A 22,676-nucleotide genomic window follows, 5' to 3' on the forward strand; every position below is an offset into this window, starting at 1 on the left:
ACCAGAAAGCCAGTGACAGAGAAAAGCTGATAATTAGTGACTATACACAGATACCTGAGGTACACTGCACGCATGAAATGAACACCTAGAGCTTGGTCTCAAGCCCTTCTTGTACCTTGATAATCTATTGTACTTTTAATTTACAAAATATCCAGATGGTGGTTCAAATATCAAATGCTTCACGCATTTCTCTGTCAGGTCTGACATTCAGCATATGCTGAGGTTTGGATTCTACCTACCTAGCTGTACATGCCACACTGGGCTATCTTTATTTTATTTTTTCTTACCCAACTCTTTAGAGAGGAGGTCATGTTCCTGCCCTACTCATCTAGCTGGAGACATCTTGTCTCTCAGTAGACAATAATGACATTTTTTTCATTCCTGATGATGTGTGGGACACAATAGGAAAGCAAGAGGCAGGGCAGTTCTTAACACAGAACTAGGAAGAGAATGGGAAGAAGGAGACACCCAAAGACAGAGAATGCAGCAGTGGGGAGGGAAAAAAAGAAAAGACAAAGCATAAGGAAGGGCTGAAAATGTCAGTGGCTATGCAGGGAGCATCGATTCAGTGAACTTGAATACTACAAATAAACAGCGCTGTTTTCCCCAGAGGCAGACATTTCCTGAAGCACCCACAGGAGACAAAACCACACGTTTCCCTGAACACTAACATATTCCCCACTATATCCTCTCCCGCAGCCCCAAACAGGACTAAGGGTCCCAGCCCTAATTTTGGAGCTAGAACCGGTTCTGCAGCCTGCTGCCAAGGTGCATGACCTCTCCTCTCCCTGACCCTCCACCAGAAGGGTGGTTGTTACCTTGTTTGGCTCAAGTATTTTCTTTCAGAATGATGCCTCGGAATACACTGGTGAACAAAAGGGCCAGGCTTGGACTACTCCTGAGACCCCAAGCGAACAGTGGCCAGTGCCAGGGAGGTCCCTTACACCAGGCCTGGTGACTGCTGAGAGCCCACAAAGGGGTGAATCTTTGACAGGCGTGGAGCCTCTGTTCTCAGCTAATCGCAAAGCACGACTTTCTTCCTTTATACTAAAAATACCCCCTGACTCCCAGGAATGGATATGTTAGGGAACAACTGATTCTTCTGCCAGTGGAAGTGCTGGATGCGGCACGCGTTTTGTTTGGGCAGGTGCACAGCACGCTCCCCTGGGAGAAAGGAAAATCTACAGCACTACCATGAGGGGCTTTGCTTGCTTTTGACAAGCGTGTTTCTTTTCCTCATTGCAGTGGGGTTTTTTTTTTTGTAACCACGTCATTTTTTTTTGTCATTCTCCCTTTATTTATGTAGAGCACGCTTGTTTGTTTTGTCAGATACTCAGTTACGGCTATTGTGCAATTGTTATAAATTCAGCTGTGTAATTTCAAGTCACCTTTAAAAATTATCCCCTCCTCCCTATTTCTTTCATCAAAAACCAGCCTTCTCAAGACTGATAAATTACTCCTGGGAACATTTAGCTGTCTTCTATCTGATCAAAAAATAACTGGATAACAGCTTAATAGACTACTAACAACATAGATGCCCTTTTTTGCTAGTTTTGAGCAAAATAAGAAAGAAAATACTTCGCTAAATTTGTGTTGATGATAAAATGAAATTAGTTTGTCTTACTGCTAGGAAATCTGATAAGATGTTAGCATTTCAAAAAGTAGCATATCTACAAATACGAAGGCAAAAAGAGATCTGTGGAACAATGAAGTCTAACATTCTACAGGAGACAAACCACAGATTTCCCCCAACCTATATTTTTTGTAGGAGTTTATATAAAGCAACAACTCCCAACTGGAAATTTACTGCAAGTCTGGTTATTGGGCAGGTGGCTTTCAGGGGGTGGTTAAAACAAGAGCATCTCGGCTCCTGCTAACCAAGTGCAGGTTTGGTTATGGTTTCAAAGAGATGTTAAATCCTCAAGCTTCTCGGTCTGAAATTGAAACCACTGAAAAAATGAAGAATCTTTCTCAATTATGGCAATATTTTTCGTGCTTGGTTTAGTGAAGTGGCAGTGAAGATTCCAGTCTTAACTATCTGAGGACCTAGGTAAAGATTAGGACTACAGCAAGTTTAAAAAGAGCTCAAATGACTGGCAGAGAGTCACAGAATAAGCGAGGTTGGAGAAGATACCAGGAGGTCTCTGGACCTGCTGAGAGCAGGACCTGTTTGAGCAGGTGGCTCCGGGCCACCCCGGGTCCAGGTCTGTGTCATCTCTGAGGATGAGACTGCACAGCCTCTCCAGACAGCCTCTTAATACAGACCTAAGCTATTCAGCAAATCTTACCAAAAAACCCCACCCAAAACCCAGCATTAAAGCATAAAAAGATCCCTAACAAGACTTGGAAAAGGAAATTTTTCACAGCAAAAGTGAAGTGGGTCGGGTCAGCTGTATACAAATAAAAACATTACACTGAGACATTGACTACAAACAGAAAGGGGGGGGTCTGGTTTTATTTCACTATGTACAGAGCCTGGGAAGAGAAAATAAGTGACCATCACGGTAACTTGAATCGATTTACTTTGGGAAGGACAAGAGCAAATTAGTTTTTGGCTAAGTTGGACCCAGACGTCTCCACTCCTGAGTTTCACTGCATTTACATGTGCAATGTGGAGAAGAGGAGATACATCCTGGACAGCTGTAGTGAGAACAGATGTTTGGGAGCAAAAGGAGATGTGACGACCAATTATCTAAGCGTGGGACACAGAGGAGGGTTTCTCAACATGTGTCCCATATTTTCATGTAAATATTAGAAAGGTCAACACAGAGAGAAATCCTCATACTTGCTGCCTGAGTCACACCCATGTGAAATGTATCATAAAATCAGTATCCCTAATGAATGTTTACAGGGTGCCAGATGCAAAGATGATAATCTTGTAACAGTCAGGACCAGCTAGAGTTATTTTTACCTTCCTTGCATTCAAAAGATTGAGTTCCCACCCCCCCACCCCCCCTCCAATTCAGGTTTAACTTCATACTTTCTGCATTTCTGGTGGAGGTTGCCGTGATTGCTTCTTTGACAGAAACAAATGAAGTTTTGCTGCTTCTGTGGCTGGACTGGTGATATGATTTGGTACTTGGTGAGTTTCTCACCCGGTATTAACAGAGGTAGGGCTACAGCTTTCAAAAGAATGAATTTACTCTGGATAACAATCAGACCTACAGTCTGAAACGCTGTTTTGTAAACTGTGATGGTAGGTGGTTTGCGAGGGCCTCAGCCCACCGTGCTGAAGACACTAACCTTGCAAACCATCCCTGAAAATCTGCCATCTCTCTTCAGGCTTCAGAACCCCTATGTACTACAGGATTACAGTAAAACTTTCATAAGTGTCTCACAAGTCATTGGCTGGAGGAAAAGTCTACTCCCGACTCCCAGTATTCAACTAATTTTACCTCACAGTCAAAGTAGATACTAATATTATGTAAATTTAATATTATGTAAATTAATATATTGCCCAGTTAGGGTATTAATCCCCAGTCTGTGAAGAAGGCAACATATAGCAGCATCTGCATGGTGTCCTCAAAATAATGGGAACTGAAGAGGAAGCACCCTCTTGTACTTTGTGTATATCACAACTAGATCAAGCTTAGAAAGACAATGAATAAAGATCGCCTGAGAATAATTGTGGTACTTACTGTTTCTTTTGCTATGACAAATTACTTAAGTAAGAGATAGGCAGTGTTTATAGTATTTTACACATGTCCAGAGAGTAAAACTCTGTGCAATAAGCAGATATCCCCCCCAGCCCCTGCATCTACTGCAGAGGTGTAGCGGGTGGGAGCAGCCAGGCCTACCCAGGGCTGCGTGCCGTGACTGCCCACGAGCACACTGCCCAGGTTACTGTGCCTCACCAACACAATGGTCGGAGATGTGCCGGAGGTTTCCTCTCACCCAACCCCAGACCTGCACACCTGAGCTATTCCCTCTGTGCTCCTTTTATAGTCAACAGAGAGAAAAAGGACATATTTAGAGTACAGTTCATCTTGGCCTAGAAATGCTGTTTTCCTCCAGTGACTGTAAAAGAAAATTAAGTTGACCAAGAAAATTGAGTTAATCAGCTCAATCCTCTCCTTGCTATCTGAGCAAAGGATAGGGAACAGGCAAATCTGTGAGTTCAGTAACATTGGGAGCAGCTGCCTTCTCAGAGAGTGGATTGAGCCGAGAATGAGAAAATGATGTTACCCAATGTCTATTTAAGAGATTCATATATGAAATAGGGGAGAAATGTATTCAGGCCCTGACTGACAGGTGAACGCAGCAGAAATGCCTCTTCAGCAATATGCAGACACCCTTGTAAAAGCCTCCCTAGAGATGAAAGGATTTCAGGCTCCTGATTTACAGGCTGGCTCCAGAAGTGGGTCAAGGCTGGGACATCTGCCTGGGTCATTTAACTGGGTGACAGGGACAACACTCCAATGTGCCAATACCTTGAGCTGAGAATTGCACTCAAGTGGCTAAGGTCTCCCTTTCACTGCTTAATTTTTCTCATAAAAGGAAGTTGGATTTTAACAAAGCCTACTTTTTAAAGGTATCTAAGTTAATAACCATGCGGCATTTCACCCATGCAAACTCTCTTCTTCTCTGTACAACAAAACCTATCTGTGGCACATGTCTCATTTAGCCAGACATGGACCTAAGCACAGAACACAAACCTTTACCAAAATCTTTAAGGCAAAGTTCAACTAACGATCAAAACACCAAAATAATCCTCAGCACCGAGCAGTTAATTTTCCAGAACCATTGGGCATCACTCTTTCCCCTGTATCAACTGAGCTACTTAGGAGAGGCAATAAATAATTTTTTCCTACATGCTATAACCCTTAGGTTAGACTTAGGGTGTATGGCTGCCTAAAAATACCAGAAATAACAAGAATCTCTTGTACTTCGGTGAAGCAAAAAATGGCCCTTTGCTGACCTATAACATTCCTGAGCCCTTATAAACAGGGTGAGAAGATGACTGCATGTGAACTGCAGGCTCAGGCGGCAGAGATGCCTAGGTCCCATGGAGAGCCCGTTTACCATCAAGGCAGAGCAGGTGACAAAACTATGTGCTTTTGTTTATGCTGGCAGAATACTTTTACTTACAAGGACTTTCCTAAAAAGCAAGTCATTTTTGGATGGGTAGCCAGGGAGAAAGCAATTGCAGGGGCACAAGAGGAAAGAGCTGTCAGCGCAGCGGAAACAAAAGCACATCGTTCTGGAGCAGCAGCTGCTGGAGAGCAGAGCGAAGGCGGAGACTAAAGGCTGTCTCGCACAGAAAGAAAAGCAGACGAAAGAAACTAGAAGCAAAAGATGTTCTACCACTTCCTCCCAAAGGGTATGAATCTTTGGAAGCACTGATATGGATGTGTTCAGATCTTACCCATCTATCAAAAGTCTAAAGATTACTAAAAATGCTATCGGTCATACTGTCTGCTGTGCTGCGCCCAGTGCTCAGACCAGTGACTCTGGTCGCGGTGGTTTTGATGAAGCCTGAGGTTTCCTTTCAAGCCTGACACAAAGCAGGAAGGGTAATACATGGACATGATCCCGGGAGGCTTTCTCAGGAGAAGGTTACAGATGACAGAGGGAGGAGATTTCCCCCACCCCGCATGGGTACTTCAAGCAGCATTAAGTAAACAGGCAATAATTTGGTGTGCACGGTTCTTGGGTATTAGATCCCACATGACCTGCCAAGTCCCTTTCCTTCCCTCTGCCATCATGAGGGCCAGAAAAAAACCCACTACCAAGTCTAGAACACATTAGTATATGCATAATTTTAAATTTCTTTCATGGGCAGATAGAGGAAGTATTGCTAATGCTAATTAAAGCAACACCAGGAGGCACATCCCAACTGTAGGTTATCATAAACCAGCATGACCTACCACGATGATGTCAACCTAAGGATCAACTACATGGATAACTTCATTAAAATAGGGGCCTTTTTGGCCCTCATCAGAGATAAGATCACTACAGGGTATGTCTGCAGGATGACAGGAAGTGCCCACCCGACAGCCGAGATTCCCGGCATTATCAGGTGTGATTTGGGAAGCAAACCATCCTGCAGCCAGGATGATAGTAAATGGGACACAGACTTGCAGGAAAAAGAAATCTCTGCTAAAGCAGTTTTACATTAAAAAAGATATATATATATATAAAAGAGCATGAGATCAAGGTATCCTGAAATATAATGGCAAATACATACGTGACTCATCTTTGCAGAGCAAGACAAGTAAAAGGATGAAATTATATACGACCACTTTACTCTTGCAATACCTTTTGCCATTTTATCAATTTATTACACTGCTGGGGTACACTACAGTTCTCCTTTCCCTGACAGTAAACTGTTGGTGTATTTGTGACCAGAATCACAAAGAAACACATTTTTATGGTGATGGGATACCATATTTCAAGTCTCAAGCCATAAATGTTATTTTGCTTAGTGTGCAGAGTGGTTAATCTTTTGCACAGATTGTATGAGTAAATATCAGAAATTGCTGAGCTTCCAAAACATTACAAGTAGTTACTTGAAATCTTCAAGGAGGCAGCAAAAAAATCCTACGAGTGGCTCCTTGTGTTTCCAAATATTGTCTTGTGTAAAATATTCAGGGTTGGTTGGAATCTAACCCCTCTGAGAAGAGAGAAGTGAAACTCCGGGAACTTATAAATATGGTTAAATGACCACAGCTGCTACTGCTGACACAGTTACACTGGCATAAAAGATGTCTCTGCTGCATAGTTTGTTTTGATAAATTTGTAGAAATAAGCTCTATCAGTATAATCACTCTTTCTCATGTTACTTCAATCCACTTCAGAGTTGCATCAATCTACTGGTATTGGTTACTAAACTAAACAGTCGGTACAAAACCTCTCTGTAGGTCAACCACATGTAGTCCAGTGACTCCAGTAAGTCCAGCAAAGGAGGGAATCTGGTCCAGAATTTTCCAAAGGCATTAACTAGAACACTGCACTTTGATGTCACCTTTTAGGAGGGTGTCCCGAATTCCTTGTAAGCATTTAACAGAGAGAACCTCTCAGTGCCTGTGAGGTACATTAGCAGTTCAAGCCACCTGGCACATCAAGAAAATGAAAGGAAAGGTTTCCAGAAAAATAGTTTAAATGGTCACACAAAATGCATGAAAGAAACTCCTAAACAATTTCCATCCCTTTTGTCTTATGTTGTGATCAAGCATGTGATCCTTCAGCCCAGTGGAAGGTGTAGTAAGAGTTCAGACAACCACAGAACAGAGTAGCAAATCTCAGCTAAATAAATTTAATTAGAGAAAGGTATAGGCACTGTAACAAAAAGGAAGAAAGGTTCAGTGGTCACTTAGCATCCCATATATTCAGGGATTATTTGTGCCAAAAAGTAAAATAATTGATGCTAAATAAATATTTGCAAAACACTGTTTAACTTGACATGCTGTGTCACCAGCATTAAAACTGATTTCTTGCCAACACATTTTCCATTTAACTGTAGCAACCAATACAAGCAATGTCATCTCCCTGGTAGTAAGAAAGACTTTCTGTATTGTAATAAATAAATAAATATGCTTTGGCACTAAGTGGAAAACAAAACAGAGGTACAAGTAGAGTCTGTAGGACCCAATTGGAAAAAAACCCCAACATTCAAAGTGTCACTGATATTCATCTTCAGGCAAAATTAGGACTAGCCCACTGCTGCACTTGCATAGAAGAAGGAATCTTCTTCCCCAGACAGGCACAAAGGGATGGGGTGCTGGTAGCCTCCAGGGAGCACCACGACTGTGGCCAAGCAGCTGAGCATTGGCTGGATGTTGGTGGCTGCCTGTGTTGGCTGTGCGTGGCGTGCAAAGCTGCCATATGCTGCATGGCCCAGCCGGGGTCTCAAGCTGCTTCCCTGCAGGAGGATTTCCATTTGTACCCCTGCTGCATGTGCCTCCACGCTGAGGAATTCCAAAAGGGCTGCCAAGATCCGTAAAAAGTAATATCCCCGCTCCCTTGTCAGCGCTGGCAAAAACAAGGTCTGCTTTCCTTCGACTCTTCGGGTTCTTTGGAGCAGGAACAGGAAACACAAACGCTGCCATTAATATTTGTCCTCAGAATGCTGAACCATGAAGTAGAATTTGAAGGAAAAAAACACTCATCTTCACAGCACTCGAGCATCCCTTCTCATTTCAGTCAGGTGCCTGGCATCAGGGCTCTGCCAGGAAAGTACGTGGCACTCTCTTGCCATCAAAAATAAAATAAAAGATAGAAGAAAAAGGAAAGCTGCACATTCAGCCACCTCCAATTAGATGGCAGTACTTGGAGAGGGTATCTACTCCACAACTTTGCCCAGCTAGGCAGCAGAAGGTACTCCACCGCTTTGTGTAGGTGTATCACAGTCTCTCTTCAGAAACCAATCAGGTAGTAACTGCAGCAATGTGTGGTTGAAATCTTGGCCAACACTCTCCAGGAAAACATTTCACCACTGGCAGCAACTGCCATGAAAGGAAGCCCTCAGGTCTGCGGACAGGCTGGAGTGCTGCGTGCCTTGGTAGGACATGGACACATCCCATGGAAATGAAAAGCATTTCTCCCCAGCCTGAAGAGACGCTTCGGCAGGAGGACATGGACCAGGACTCCTCTCCACACCCCTGTGCTGTGGCCAGCAAAGCCCCAACCACTGCTCAGCAGCAGGACTGGATGCAAGGTCAGCCTCTACTACTGCGCATCTTAAATTCATGTCACCAGGTGGACAGATATAGTAAAGGATGCTGCAGCCTGGCCAGTCATTCTGATCCTGCCAGCCTATTCGGCTGTCAGTCACATCGTGCACCTCTGAAGCCAAGGCAGTGCAGACATTTAAATGTCACTGTGAGGCAAAATTGGTAAGGCAGGAAGGTCCCAGCCTACTTTGGGAAGAAAAACACTACAGCACTTGCTAATGCAAGGAGAAAGAAAAGAGTTCCTGTTTTACACAGTGGGAAGAATGTGGTTATTACAGCTCGCTCGTTACGGCAGCATCGAAGGCTGAAACAAGTACTTGGCTGTACGCAGAAGTGAGCGTTTTGCACTTGATCATGTCAGATGCTGAAAAGCAACTCGAGACATGAAGCAGGTTTTACAGCCAGTTTTGAAGATGGAATGATGCTTTTCTGCTATCAATTGTGATACACTCGGAGAGCGTAAGGCACTTTATTCGGGAAGCCGCTCCTACCTTTCTCTTGTACAAAGCACGTGTGAGAGCAGCCAGCAAACCCCCTCGGCTCTAGCGAGCCCTTCCCTCAGGCACACATGCAGCAGAACCCTCTGAGCTCCCCTGGATAACCATTCTGCGAAGCTCCCCGCAGCTCTCTCTGGTACCACCCAGCAAAACCGCCAGATACCCAGCCAGCAAAGCGTCCCCTTAGGTCTCCCCAGCACAGCACATCCATGCAGCAATCCCCCCGCCAGCTCAGCAGGAGATCCCTGCAGCAAAGCCCCTTGGCTCCACCGAACACCCGCCAGCCGACCCTTCCCCAGCCCCGCAGGACACCTCTGCGGCAGCGCTCCTTACCTACCCCGGACATCCGAGCCGAGCCTGCCTTTGCCCCCGGGACATCCGTAGAGGAACGCCCTTTGGTCCCCGGGGTTACCCACCCGGCAGAGCCCCCAGAGCCGCACCGGCACCGCCGCAGCTCGAGATGCCCGCGCAGCAAGCCCTTCCCGCGGACATCCCCAGCTCCCCGACGGCTCTCCCCGGGCTCGCTCCCGATGGCGGAGTGCCGCCCAGCCCGCTGCCCTGGCGGCGGCGGCTCAGGACCGGGGGCGATGGGCCCGCGTAGTGCTCGATGGGGCCGCGCTGACCCGCGGGGACCCACAGAGGCCTCCGGGACCGGGGCGGGGGACCCGGGGTGGGGGGGGGGGAGGAAGGACAACGACACGGACACGACAAGCTTTCCCGCGGGGTCTCCCGGGGGCGGCCTCACCTTCTTGCTGTCTGCGGCGGCGAAGACCCTGCTCTCGCCGCTCACCGAGGACGAGCGGCTCGGGCCGAGGTGCTCCTGTTGCGGGGACATCACGTCCATGCAGCCCCGCACCTCCGCCCTCCCGCCGCGGGGACACCCGCGCCGCCGCCGCCCGCACCATGGACAGGGCGCCCCGCGCGGCGCCCCGCCCCCGACCACGCCCCCACCAGGCGGCCACGCCCCATCGGGACGCGCCCATCACATGCCGCGCCCACAAACAGGTTCGCGCCCCGCTCTGTTGCAGCCGGGAGGGGAGAGGAATGTGACGCGCATGCGCAGCCGCTGGGAGTCGGGGCGGGGGGGGTGTTAGGGGGGGTCTGCGGTCGCGCGGGGGTCGGGGCGCGAGCGTTTAACTTGCGCCTGCGCACGCCACAGGGACAGGGGCTCCGGGGTGGGGAGTGGGCGCGGGAGCTGGTGGGGTCCGGGGGCCGGTGCGTGGGTCCGGGGCTGCGGTGGGGCGTTGCGCTGTCCCGGCATTGCCCTCCACCCTGCAGAAAGCCGGGCAGAGCAGAGCGGTCCCTTCCGGAGCCCTCCTGAGGCACGGTGCCCGTCAGAGGGGCGGGCAGCGGGCTGGGCGCGGGGCGCAGTTACAGGAGCGGGGTCCCTGGCATGAGGGGCGCCCACGGCAGCGCCGGCTCCGAGCCCGCTGGGGCAGCCCCGGGAACGCGGAGAGGATGCCGCTGTGCTCCAGAAAAGCCGGGAGGGGTGAGGAGGAGGAGGAACCGCTCGTTAGGCTAATGGATGGCGTTGGCTCAAGAACAAATGGGTATAAATAAGCTATAAATAAACATTGCCTGGAAGAGAGCGTGCTGATCGTACTGATCGTACGGATCGCAAGAAGAGGGGGTTGCGGAGGAGCCCTGCCAGCTGGGAGCAGAAGGCGTAGCTCCCGGGGTGGTTCGATACAGCTGTTGTGTTTGTACGTTATCCTCTGCCCTCGTTAAATACGGTGCCTTCAACAGAGAGGGGCTGCTCCTGTCACCCAGGAGGTTCCTTCTAATGCGGTCTCTCCGCACTTCGCAAGGGGTGTTTTTACCTCCAGCCTTTCCAGCTCTCACAGGCTCTGCATGCGTTTTCTCCCATGTTGATAACAAAAAAAGGCAGAAAAAGAGATCCTGCCATCTCCTGTGCAGTTTTTCATATCCACCGCTTTGCTTCTGCCAGAAGAAGAGTTTCTTTGTCCCTGTGATCAACTGGATTGGGAAGTGATCCAGCTTTTATAAGGTTACACTTTATCTGGAGAACCCAGGCTGTTTCTGCTCCTGGATGCAGAAGTGTATGTGCTGTTTCCGTAACTTGGTGGCAGCTGCTCTTGCCACGTGGGACTGAAAAAGCAATAAATGATGATACTTGGTTTCATGCTTATGGGGCTTGAAATGGATAGGTTAACCTTGTTACCTATATGGTTACCTTGATAGGTTATTCAGGCCCAATGTGTCCATGTGCTAGTGCTTCAGTGGCCTCTTGGTTGAAATTGATGTAGGCATCTGCCCTCTCCTTGCCCCCTCATTTCTGCAAGTCAGTGCAATCAGGGAAGTGTAAGTAAAGGAAAGATAAAATATTAAGGCCTGGGATACAGTATGAGTGCTTCTGCCTCCTCATGCAGAAGCACTGGGTTTTCCTGAGTGCAGTTGTTTAAGTTTGCCTCTTTAACTTTTCAACCGTGACTGTTAGGCCACCAGGAGATAGCTGTTGGATAACACTGCGCCTGTGTGTGAAATCTCAGAAAGCCCCCAGGCTGTTGCTAGTAGTCTTGAGTGAGAAATGGGTGGGTAGGGCAGAGGTTCATATGCATAATGTATGTTAAGGTGTCATAGGTTGCACCATTTCCTCTTCACTGAATTTGTAGGGTCTTTCAGTTGAAGTGTAAAAAATGATGCAATCTTGGTATCTGCACTAATTTACAGACACTAATTCACTAAAGCAAACCAGCAGATAAAAACCCCTGAATTTTTAAAGTGTGACTCTCCAAAAGCCATGATGTCAGCTAACTTTTTTACCCCCAGGGGCCTTGGCACAAGCCACGTTTCAGGCCAGACGGCAGGCAGCCATCGGTGCTCTCACAGGTTCTCTGTCCCTCTGCTCCTGTCCCCTTGGTCATGTCACTGTTTCTCCTCCTTCCACCGCCGCACAGATCCAGTGAGGGGGCAGGCAGGTGTTAGCAGCGAGTGGAGAAAAAGCTGAGCCCTAAGCTTCCCCTGGCACAGCACCCACATCTATAAAATTAGGAGGTGAGTCTCCAGTGACTACAGCACGGCACCCAACCCAGTGGGATGCCATGCCCAGGAAGGTCTCTGAGCTTCTGTGAGAGGGCTAAGAAAAGATTTGTGAGGGTAGAAAGGAAGTGGTCTATTCAAAGCCCGGAGTATATTTAGCAGTTTGGCAACCTCCACCCCAGAAACATTTGCAAAGTGATGATATTCTTGGTGCCATTTTGGAAATGGAGCTGGAAGTGTATGTTTATTTTGCAAAGGAAATGTTGCATAAGCTTTCTGAAACGCTCGCACATGCTGAAAGGTTTTCTTTTATCTACTACCATGAGCACATGTCCTACAGTCTTCATTGAATATTGAGTCTTTCACGTCCACACTGAGGTACCTGTATTAAAATCCTGTTGTTTGGTGAGCAAGATGGGAGAAGCAGCTTTCTTCCCTGCAGCACAAATATTTTTGTGTGCACATGTGAACACAGAGCCACCAGCTTTTTGTTAGTTGCAGTACTTGCCTGGCACTGACTTTCCCATACTTTTCATCAGGGTAGAAAAAGCTGATGGGGGGTTGAGTGCTGGAGACCTGAGCTGGCAGAAGTGACTCAGAGGGAACAGGGCTTTACAAGCCTCACTCCCCCTCTCCGTGGTGTGAACGACGAGGCATGGGGGGAGCACACAGAGTAGAACAGTAACGTACGTGCAGGCAGCCTGAAATGCCCTGCTTGTGGGAAGACCTCTGGGGTGGAGCTGGCAGTGAGCAGGTCCCACACAATATGGTGATTAATCTCAAAAGGGTAAGAGTAAATAAACAAACTTGCTAAGAACTGCCAAAAATGGGAAACAGGAAAAATAGGTTTTCCCAAAGGACTGTTCACAGCTTAACCAACATTTTCTTTCTGGCAGATTAGGAATTTGTTTATTGATTTTACTTAGGATTTTAAGAAACCCTTGAAAATTGGTGGTGTGATGAAGGCTGGGGACAGGATGTACCTGCAGCCTGTGTTGCCTCTGCCTGACTGTTACCATCTCTGCAGGGATGAGGATCACAATACCAGACTGGTTTGGTTTGGAAGGGACCCCAAAGCCCATTTAGTTCCACCCCCTGCCGTGGGCAGGGACACCCTCCACTAGACCAGGTTGCCCAAAGCCCCATCCAACCTGTCCTTGAACACTGCCAGGAGGGGGCAGCCACAACTTCCCTGGGCAACCTGTGCCAGGGCCTCACTGCCCTCACAGGGAAGAATTTCTTCCTAATATCTGATCTAAATCTCCCCTCCTTCAGTTTAAAGCCATTAGCCCTTGTCCTGTCACTGCAGGCCCTGGTAAATAGATTCCCTATGGGAAAATCAATGGATATAGAAACTCCTGGCTGGTGCGGAGTCGGACGTGGGAATGGGGCTGCTGCTGCCCAGACCACCCCAGTCCCTGCCACCCCACAGCACATGCTCCAGCATCAGCCATGGGCACCTGCTGAGGGGCTCTTCGCTTCCTCTGCCTACACCAATGCTACCTGGGTTTTGACATCAGTCTGGGTATTTCTGACCTGTGTTGGGCCGAACAATGAAAAGCTGAGGTGTGTAATTGCACCAAACCATCCTTAACCTGTGCTCGCTATCATCACCACCAGCTGAAACCCTGCTTGAGCCCTGCCCTAAGAAAAAGACATACAGGACTCAGAAAATAACATGCATGTTCATAGGAAGATTTTCTTTCTGTTGCCTTGACCACAGTGTTGTGTGAAGAAAAATACTGGGGCGACATAGGGGAGATTGGGACAGAGAAATATATGGATGCTGTAGGAAAATCACATTTGTGCACAAGACAGAGGAGAATTATTCATGGGCAAACCCATCCAGATGGAAATATGACCCCTGTAAATCTGCCACGTTAGGGAAACCCACAGTGAACTGTTAGCAAATGCTGGATATGCGGGCTGCAGCTACCTCCAGGTTTTATGAGCTTTCTGAACACATTAGCACTAGCAGACATTCCCTTCCAAGAAAATCATGATGTCCAAGGAACTATGTGAGGCTAGAAATGAGTGAGTTGTACTCAACTTGCACCGAATAAACGTGATTTTACTAAATTTGCCCCAAAAGGGTACATTAGCCTGAGCACTAGTTTTATGAACCTTGCAAGTCCCTCGTGCAATTGCAACCTCACAGTAGATCCAGCCTGGAAACTCTGGAGGTAATTGTTTTTCAGGGAGAGGGAACAACTTTCTGTTTTAATATCCTACTACCTAGAGTCTCGTGCTGCTCATGCATTGTGAGCAGCTGAACATAGGGCCGTATCCTGGACGGATGGGATCTACTCAGATGGAGAAACCTGAGTTTAAAGGCAAGGTTGGAGGAGAACAAGATGGAATGGATGCTGAAACTCGGCACAGGAGGTCTAGAAGCAGGTATCCACCCTACAGAATCATAGAATTGCCTGGGTAGGAAGATACACTTTAGGTCATCGAGTCCAGCCATAGCCTAACAGTGTGAACCCTTCTTTGTTCATTGGCAACAGCATTTGCCGCTGATCCTTGCCAAAAAGATTTGATAAGCTGAGAGCATTCTCTAGGCTCTGTGGTCCTAGAGGCTCTGGGCAGAAGAGACCCCAGGTGCCAAACCTTGGACTGCTTTGATAGCATCTTGCTAATAAAATTGTTAAGCAATATGTGAGTAATTGCTAAGTGGGATTCATGAATGTGCTGGGATTCAGCAGTCATTAATGCTTTGTGGTGACAGGTTCACATTAAGAGGAATACCCCACTCTGTCCCTTCCCATGCACTGAAGTTTGTGGGGCCTTTTGTGCCAGACGCTCTGCCTCAGAGACTCTGTAAGTGCTGAGAAACGCCTCACTCGGATTGTTCGGCCAAAGCTTGTCAGCTAAACAAAGATCTACCCACTCTGTCTATCCCAGAGGTACAGAGTGGCCACATGTGAACGTGGAGTGCAGAAACGGGGACAGCACAAGTACTGTGAGGGTCTGAGCGTCGGGTTCTCCACATGGTATCACCACTATGGCTGGCTAGAGCTGTGCTCCCATGGCCACACCTGCTGCCCAGGTATGAGGAAAGACTGTCATGATCCAGTCCTACAGCGGAACCTGCCAATGATCCGAGCAATTCTTAATATCCCCCTCAGCCTTATTATGTATGCTGTGTGAAATTCAGTCCAGCGCATCAAAGGGAAGTCTGCCTTTGAAGGGCTGCATGCTTCCTGCCTGCAATCGTTGCTGATTTAATTATGCTTGATTTTATAATCAGTATAGTTACACCAGCACAATGCTTGTGAGCAAACACGGCTGGTTTAAGCACCTCCATGCGCATATGCTGCCCATAAGCAACTGATATGTGGATTTTCCTTCCATTCACATTTTCCCTGGTCTTCCTGCATCTTACTTCTGATTTTTATGCATTATTTCCTTTGTTTGTATTAGTACACTTGTAAGATTTTTAGGATTTCTTTTTTTTATGGTCACTGTCCAGAGTTCAGCCTTTCAATTGCAAATTACAAGGCAAAGTTAAAAGTCAGCAGCTGGATATTCATCCATGAGAGACCTTGCATAGGAGCTAAGTATTAGACATGAAAGGATAACGTTTCATTTAAGATAAGGCCTAATCTCCCCTTTGTGAGCAACGTTTCTGAACTAAATCTGAGCACGTGCTCCTGGAGCTGTTTAACTTTGCTCTCAGCTAGGTGGGTAGCGGTGGAAGCAGAAAGAACTGAATCTGCAGCATAATCCTGGTTACAAAATGAAGGTGCCATTAAAAGAAGGGAGGCTGACTTCAGGAAACACCTTTTAAGGGTTCAGGTATGTGCAAGACACATCTCTCCTCAGTACAAGCCTGAGCTTTCTTGGATCTCACTGTACACATCACACTACTTAAGTCCTGGAAAACCCATAGTCCACAGCACTCCCAGTCATGCTCAGCACCAAGGTTGGTTTCTATTCATCAACATTTTCTTCAGAAAAGACATCCTGTCACCTAAAATTTGATGAGGGGGTGTTTTCAGAAGCTTGTCCCAAACTTAGGGTTGAAAAGCATGGTTATCAGCTACAGATCATAAATAACCTGTACTGGTTTTTGTGTCGTGGCCAGGTGTTGCTGACAGACTCCCTGGAGCTCCACAAAGCACTGGCCATGCAGACAGCTGAACTCCCATTTCAGTGGGTTGAGGCACAGGATGATAAATTAGGTAACATGAGTCAGGTTGGCATATATGTGCATAGTGAGAATTATGCATTCCTAAGAGGAACGTTTATGGTAAGGAGAATGGGAAGGTACTGGAGTTGCATTAAGAATAGAGAATCTTTGTTTTATGGCTGATGGGACTTAAATTTATTGCAAGCAGAAAGCGGACTGTTGACATTGGCTCTTTAGGAAACACGAAGGAAGCTCCCATGAACAGGAGACCCTTTCGAGTGTAACGTGTACTCATCCATAAAAGTTATCACGTTATCATCCTTGCTCTGGATTCATTTCAGGCATCGCTTTCTCTCTCTGTAATTCACAACCTAGACAGTTTTTACTGCGAGTGTGTTTAAGAACCCGAAGGGCCATATTTTTTTGTCAGTTTGTGTTTTTAACACACTGATGGATTGTATTGCACTTCTGATCCCTCCCTGGATTTACTATTTTCCATTCACCATAGAGAACTCTTTTTTTTCCTTACAACCTGTGGGACTGTCAAGCTGTGAATGACAGACATTAAAAAATTATGGGCAAGATTTTTGGTTGTCCTTTCATAACACGCTGCAAAATTGTTCACTGCAAGAGTGGGATGCTTTCAAACTGACTCAGATGAATAAAAAATGAGCTAGACATCCTCCTGCTGACTGGGCCTCCGAGAGGAAATGTCTCTATTTTTCTTGTACACAGTGTTGAATTACTCAATATAACCTGATGTACATATCTTCAGCTTCTGTAAGCCAAGGTGGGAGGCCAAACTTCACCGCACTCCATCGAGCTTGGCTCTCCTGCCTGTCTCAACCTAACCACAAACGCTAGTGGTTTACAGATTAAATGGTTTGTTATATGAGGGCTGAAATTCATGGATCTTCTGGCTGATGTGGACAGTGAGGGCTGTTGATGTCCAAATAGAATTTGGCTTTTTGCAAGAAGGTTTAATTGCTGGAAAAGGGTGGCCAGCCAGAGTGGGGCAGAGGAGTACCCGTGGCCCCTGCCAGGCTCCCACTGCTGCCCATCCTCCTCTCCGGCACTACTTCCAGCATCATAAAGTTCTCAGCGATGCTTTTGGAGTGTATCCAAGCTGTTCCTGACTCCAACATGGTAACCATTAGAAGCAGATTTAGGAAGGACCTCAGAAGACCACCTAACCTCGTCATTGGGCAGCTCTACCAGGGTCCTTCCTAAAGGCCTCATGGACAGCTTGTTCTTAGAAAGGAGCAGTGTTGGGGATGTGCAGCCTCCCTTGTGAGCCTGTCTCTGCATTGTCCCCACACTGGGGCATGTTTTCCCTGATGCCTGACTGAAACCACCTCTTCCCCAGTTAAGCCTATGACAACTCATCCTAAGCCCATGGGATAAGAAAAGAGTTTATTCTTTTCTCCTTACAGATACCTTTTACATATTTGGACACTGTGTCCCCACAATCCTCTTTTCTAGACTAAACAATTCCAAATCCTTCAGCTTTTCCTTGTAGTTGATGATTCCTGGTCCTCTGCTCAATCTCGTTCTCTGAATTCTTTCCATTTGGTACATTTCCTTTCTTAATCATTGTTTCCAAAGGGGGATACATTTTGTTTGTAAGGACAATGCACACATGTTTCTCTTCCTTTCACACCTCACTTCCAAAACAAACGTTTCTTGACGTTATTATTGACTGAGGAAAGGTGTAGCCATGGGGAGGGATACAGGGAGACTGAGAGTCCATCCTTAATATTTTACAAAAACATTTGTTATTCTCCATGATGCAGAGGCCATTTAGTGAGAATGAAAGTACTACTCTCACATTTCTTAAGTGTCATTATATTTGTTGAAGCAAGAGAATATACATAATGTGATTAAAATATTTGGATAGTGTAAGTTTAGATGAGATTCCAGCAGATACTCTTATCACACTTAATTCTCAATATGAAAGCTATGACCCAGCATTTCTCCTAAATCAGCAGGATATGGGCCCTGGTTATCAAGCAAAGCTAAATGGTGATTGCTTTTAAATTAACAGAAAGGTGATCACTACTGAAGTGCATCGTTTGGATGGAAACCTAAGCAGCAGGGTAATTTTGGACTTTAATTATTTTAGGATTCAAGCTTGGAAAACAGAGAGGGGTCATAACTGTAATAACTCCCAGACCCTTCAAACAGAAACCATTTTTTTAAACTTTCTTAAAATTTATATTTTTAGATCACAAAGGAGGGGAAAAATATAAAATTGGTTATCCTGTTTTGGAAAAAAAAAATCCCTTAAGCACCCTGAAAGAATGAAAAAGTTCTTTGCCATGGATGCTCTTCATTTTGAGCAGAGGAGCAGTAAGAGAGGGCCTGAAGGGGTGGGAGGGAGATGGGGGGTCCATGGAGGCACGGAGCTGGCAGCCCTGGAGCTGCAGAGTCAAGAAATGCTGTATGCAGTAAGAGGGGACAAGGAGGTGGTGGAGGCATTTCGGGCACAGCTCCGAGTGTCTGCTATCAGCAACACTGGCTTTGCTGGGTTGCTGTCATGGAGGTCGCTATGGGCACAGAGCGGGCTGGTGACCGGGGACGGGATGCCTCCAGACTGCTTTGCCTCAGCCCCTGGCAAGCAGGGAGCAGCATCACCTTGGCAAAGGAATGACTGGATCTTCCTTCAACCTAAAAATAGCAATATAAATATTGTGTACGCATTAATTATAACTGTTACAAGGGTAGAGTGTGGAAAAAAAAACCCTAATTAATGTGAAGCATGTTCAAAAGCCACGCTTTTTTCTTCAAGGAACGTGACTTCTTTTTCCCAGATGCTTTTTAATGTTGCACTTAAGACGATCTAGTTTCACAGGAGGAGGCTTTCTCTCTGGAGGATCCTCAGCCTGGGGTCAGGTGGCTGGTTACCGTGAAGGAAAGGTGGCTGAGCGTAGCATCTGCAATGTAGCATTACCATACATTGCAATACTTTGCACACAACCTGACTACAAGAACGCCTAACAACTATTTGAATGTAATTGGGATATAAGCTAGTCACAGAATCACAGAATTTTAGGGGTTGGAAGGGACCTCGAGAGATCATCAGGTCCAACCCCCCTGCCAAAGCAGCTCCCCAGCTCATATTGCACAGACGGGCATCCAGACGGGTCTTGAATATCTCCAGAGATGGAGACTCCACCACCTCCCTGGGCAGCCTGTCCCAGGGCTCTGTCACCCTCACTGGGAAAAAGTTCTTCTGCGTGTTGGTGCGGAACTTCCTGTGCTCCAACTTGCATCCATTGCCCCTTGTCCTGTCCCCACAGACCACTGAAAAGGGGCTGGCCATTTCCCCCTGCATCCCATACTTATGATATTTATAAACATTAATTAGGTCCCCCCTCAGTCTTCTCTTCTCCAGGCTGAACAGTCCCATCTCACTCAGCCTTTCCTCATAGGGGAGATGCTCCAGGCCCTTAATCATCTCCGTAGCCCTTCTCTGGACTCTCTCCAGGAGATCCCTGTCTTTTTTATACCAGGGAGCCCAGAACTGGACACAATACTCCAGGTGGGGCATGACCAGGGCAGAGTAGATGGGGAAATAACCTAATGCATAACCTAATGGCAGGCCTGAGGAGAAGTAAAACACATGGCATAGATAATCACTATCAGATGCCCTGAAACCATCTTCTCAGGACAACATGCAAGCCTACCAGCTTCATGTCATTTTGCAGTTGTCAAAATGGGATGCGTGCTTCATCACAAAAATAAAATTAAAAAATCAGGCTAAAAGTAGTGTTAGAAAGAGCACTACATTTTTTAAAAATAAACTTGAAATAGCAATCACAGGACTATCATGTTGATTCTGCTGCCGTTCAAGGTTCACAGCTTAATTCTGCACTGAAGAGGTTTTCTGTTGGCTTAGAGACTTACAGGTCAGTGGAAACTGTTGATCCTGAGATGCCTGTCAAAAATGAGAGAATTACAGGTTTTGGCCAAGTCATGTGCTTACCAGGCCAATTTCAGTAACCAAGGCAGCAAAAAATCCATTTCAAAGAGCTGAAATTAAAATGCGTATGAATGCACGGTCGAGGTTTTGCAGGATTTTTAATGCTTTGCAGTATGATGTAATGGCACATATTTTTATGTCCTCAGAACAATTCTGCTGGTTTCAAAAGGTTGAGCTGACACTGATGTCACATTATCCATTTATTCTACAATACATCCTGGCCTTGTGCTTTCTTTAATGATTTGTAATGTTATTTGGATGCCATAATTTTACAGTTACCTCACTGGATCGATGAGGAAAAGTGAAGAGCTGCCAGAAGAAGGTTATTTCACACACAAAGTCGTCAGCAGCCCAAGCCTCTCCTAGCTTACCTTTCTTTCTCCTCCACCTGAATGCAAACCCATTGGAAATGGTCCAGGAAACCTCCATCTCTGTATTCACATGTAAGATGCTCATAAATTGTAGGTTTTTTTACAGGGGTTTATAATCTGATATTAATGAAGACTCTAGAGTAACGCTGTTTTTGGGAAGGAACCGGCGCCAGACCGGAGCTTGATGTATGGTTGCATTCCTCCAGTGTTATCAGTGGAAACCTTCTGATTTACATCAGTGCAAGAGCTTTCCCTTCTCTTTAGTTCAAAAGTTTCTATTGGCAGGATAATAAAAATCCCCCATTGCATCTTGTGAATAGTTTACACTGCAAATTCCAGAGCCCTGGCTGCTGCACCGCGTGGGTCCCAAAACACAGCAGCCGTGCTCCTTCCCATCTGCTGCCAGGTCCCTCACTCCACTCCAGCAGCATGAAAGGCTGCTCACCTCACATGAAAGATGCCTTTCATTTTAGATCCCTTTCCAGCACTGGGTGAGCGGGAGGAGGCCAGAGCGCAGATGTGAAGCTGTGCTGAGCTTTGCAGGGCTTTGTGGGGAAGTTTGATGGGTGCTTTGCTAGGTGATATGGCAGTTTGCAGGGCATAGGAGCTGCTCCTGTGCCTCCTAAGTCTTGACCTGAAGGATTAATGTCAACTCTTTAAGTTGTAACTTAAAAGCCCATCTCAGAAAGCCCAGCTCCTTGCAGCATCCAACAGCTCAAGGTCACTTGCAGACTCATTAATCTGCTGCATAACCAAAACATGCTGAAATATTGCAGCTCTGGCCTTTCCCCCTCACCTTTTAAACCCTATGAAAAGAGAGTGTCACCCTCAGCCTCTCCCAGCCCCCCATACTGGCACACCCAATCCCTGTCTCCCTTTGTGTCCATCCCCTCTGATTTGGGGTGGCCACATCATTTCAGAGCAGTTGCTGCTCATTACAGACCAAACTGCACTCAGAGAGGGGGACAAGTGTTTCCAGCTCTGTCTTCATCTTCTTCTTAAACCAACCCAAAAAGGTGTTTCTTTGACCTCAGTGGCTTAGAGACTGTGGGAACAAAGGTGAGTTTGACTTAGCAGCCTGTGGCTTTCATTGCTTTATTGCTTAATTGCTGTATATAGATTGATGTTTAATTGGCATATGAGCATTAGCTGATGAATTATGTGCATGGCAATGGGGATAGCAATGACTTACTCTTCCAGAGAGTCGCACCAAAAGGCCAGCAATCAGAGTGAGCTGATTACTGGAACCTCCTTCTTTTACTCAGGGCTCTGAATACTTTAAAGTATGGCAGTAAAATAAATACTGCATTAGGGAATAATAGTACCCTGCTGCTAAATTAATACCTAAATGACAATGTGGAAGGATTTCCATTATAAATCTGACTTTCTTTCTGGCCTATATACTGATTGTTGTGGAGTGGGTATCATTTTGTCTACTAGTTGTTGCTGTAGTCAAGTGGTGATGATCCCAACCAGCAGCTTTCTTGGCTCAAACACCACTCAGCTCCCTGCATAAAGCACTGCAAATTTACAGGTCCCAGACATTATATCAGCCACGATGCACGTGTTTCATATTGACCAGTAAAGTTGCAATGTTCATTTCTGAGCAGTACCAAAGAGTTACTGGAGTAAAAGCTCCTGTATCTCACAATACTGAAGGGCTGCTCAGTAGAACGATTGAGTCTGATATAAAGTCACTGGTGTCTTAACTGTCCTCCATGAGGTATGACGGGGTAGCAGTATCCAAAAACCTCTGAGAACTTTGCTTCTGCTTGATTTGAAAGCTCAAGTTTTCTTTCCGCATAATCCTTTCTTCTTCTTTGCTTTCTACAGCTACCTACAGCAAGGAATGTTGTCCCAAGCATAAAAAAAAAAGTATTTTCCCTTGTTTCACCCCAATTTAATGCTTGTTGCTGTTTCTGAATAGCTGCTAGCATTAGTCATTTGTTCTCAGTGGTGCTCACGTCTTGCCTGTGCCTGGGGGACTTTGAGGATAGCTGGCAGCAGAAAGCAGGCTCGAGG

At 46.4% G+C, this 22,676-nt stretch overlaps 1 protein-coding gene across 1 annotated transcript in view; it reads right to left on the minus strand.

Annotated features, from left to right (window-relative positions):
- The window catches only part of ARHGAP20 (Rho GTPase activating protein 20), a gene marked incomplete at its 5' end in the record, with an annotated part of 61,655 nt that extends 51,642 nt beyond the window's left edge, over positions 1 to 10,013 (minus strand). Inside the window, one exon of the mRNA XM_084273291.1 lies at positions 9,915 to 10,013. Within this exon, the coding sequence (XP_084129417.1) occupies positions 9,915 to 10,013 (99 nt within the window). The remainder of the gene's footprint in view (positions 1 to 9,914) is intronic.
- Between the last annotated feature and the right edge of the window lie 12,663 nt (positions 10,014 to 22,676).

Source organism: Gallinula chloropus (genome assembly GCF_964237585.1).
Source record: "Gallinula chloropus genome assembly, chromosome: 1".
Classification (NCBI taxonomy): Eukaryota; Metazoa; Chordata; class Aves; order Gruiformes; family Rallidae; genus Gallinula; species Gallinula chloropus.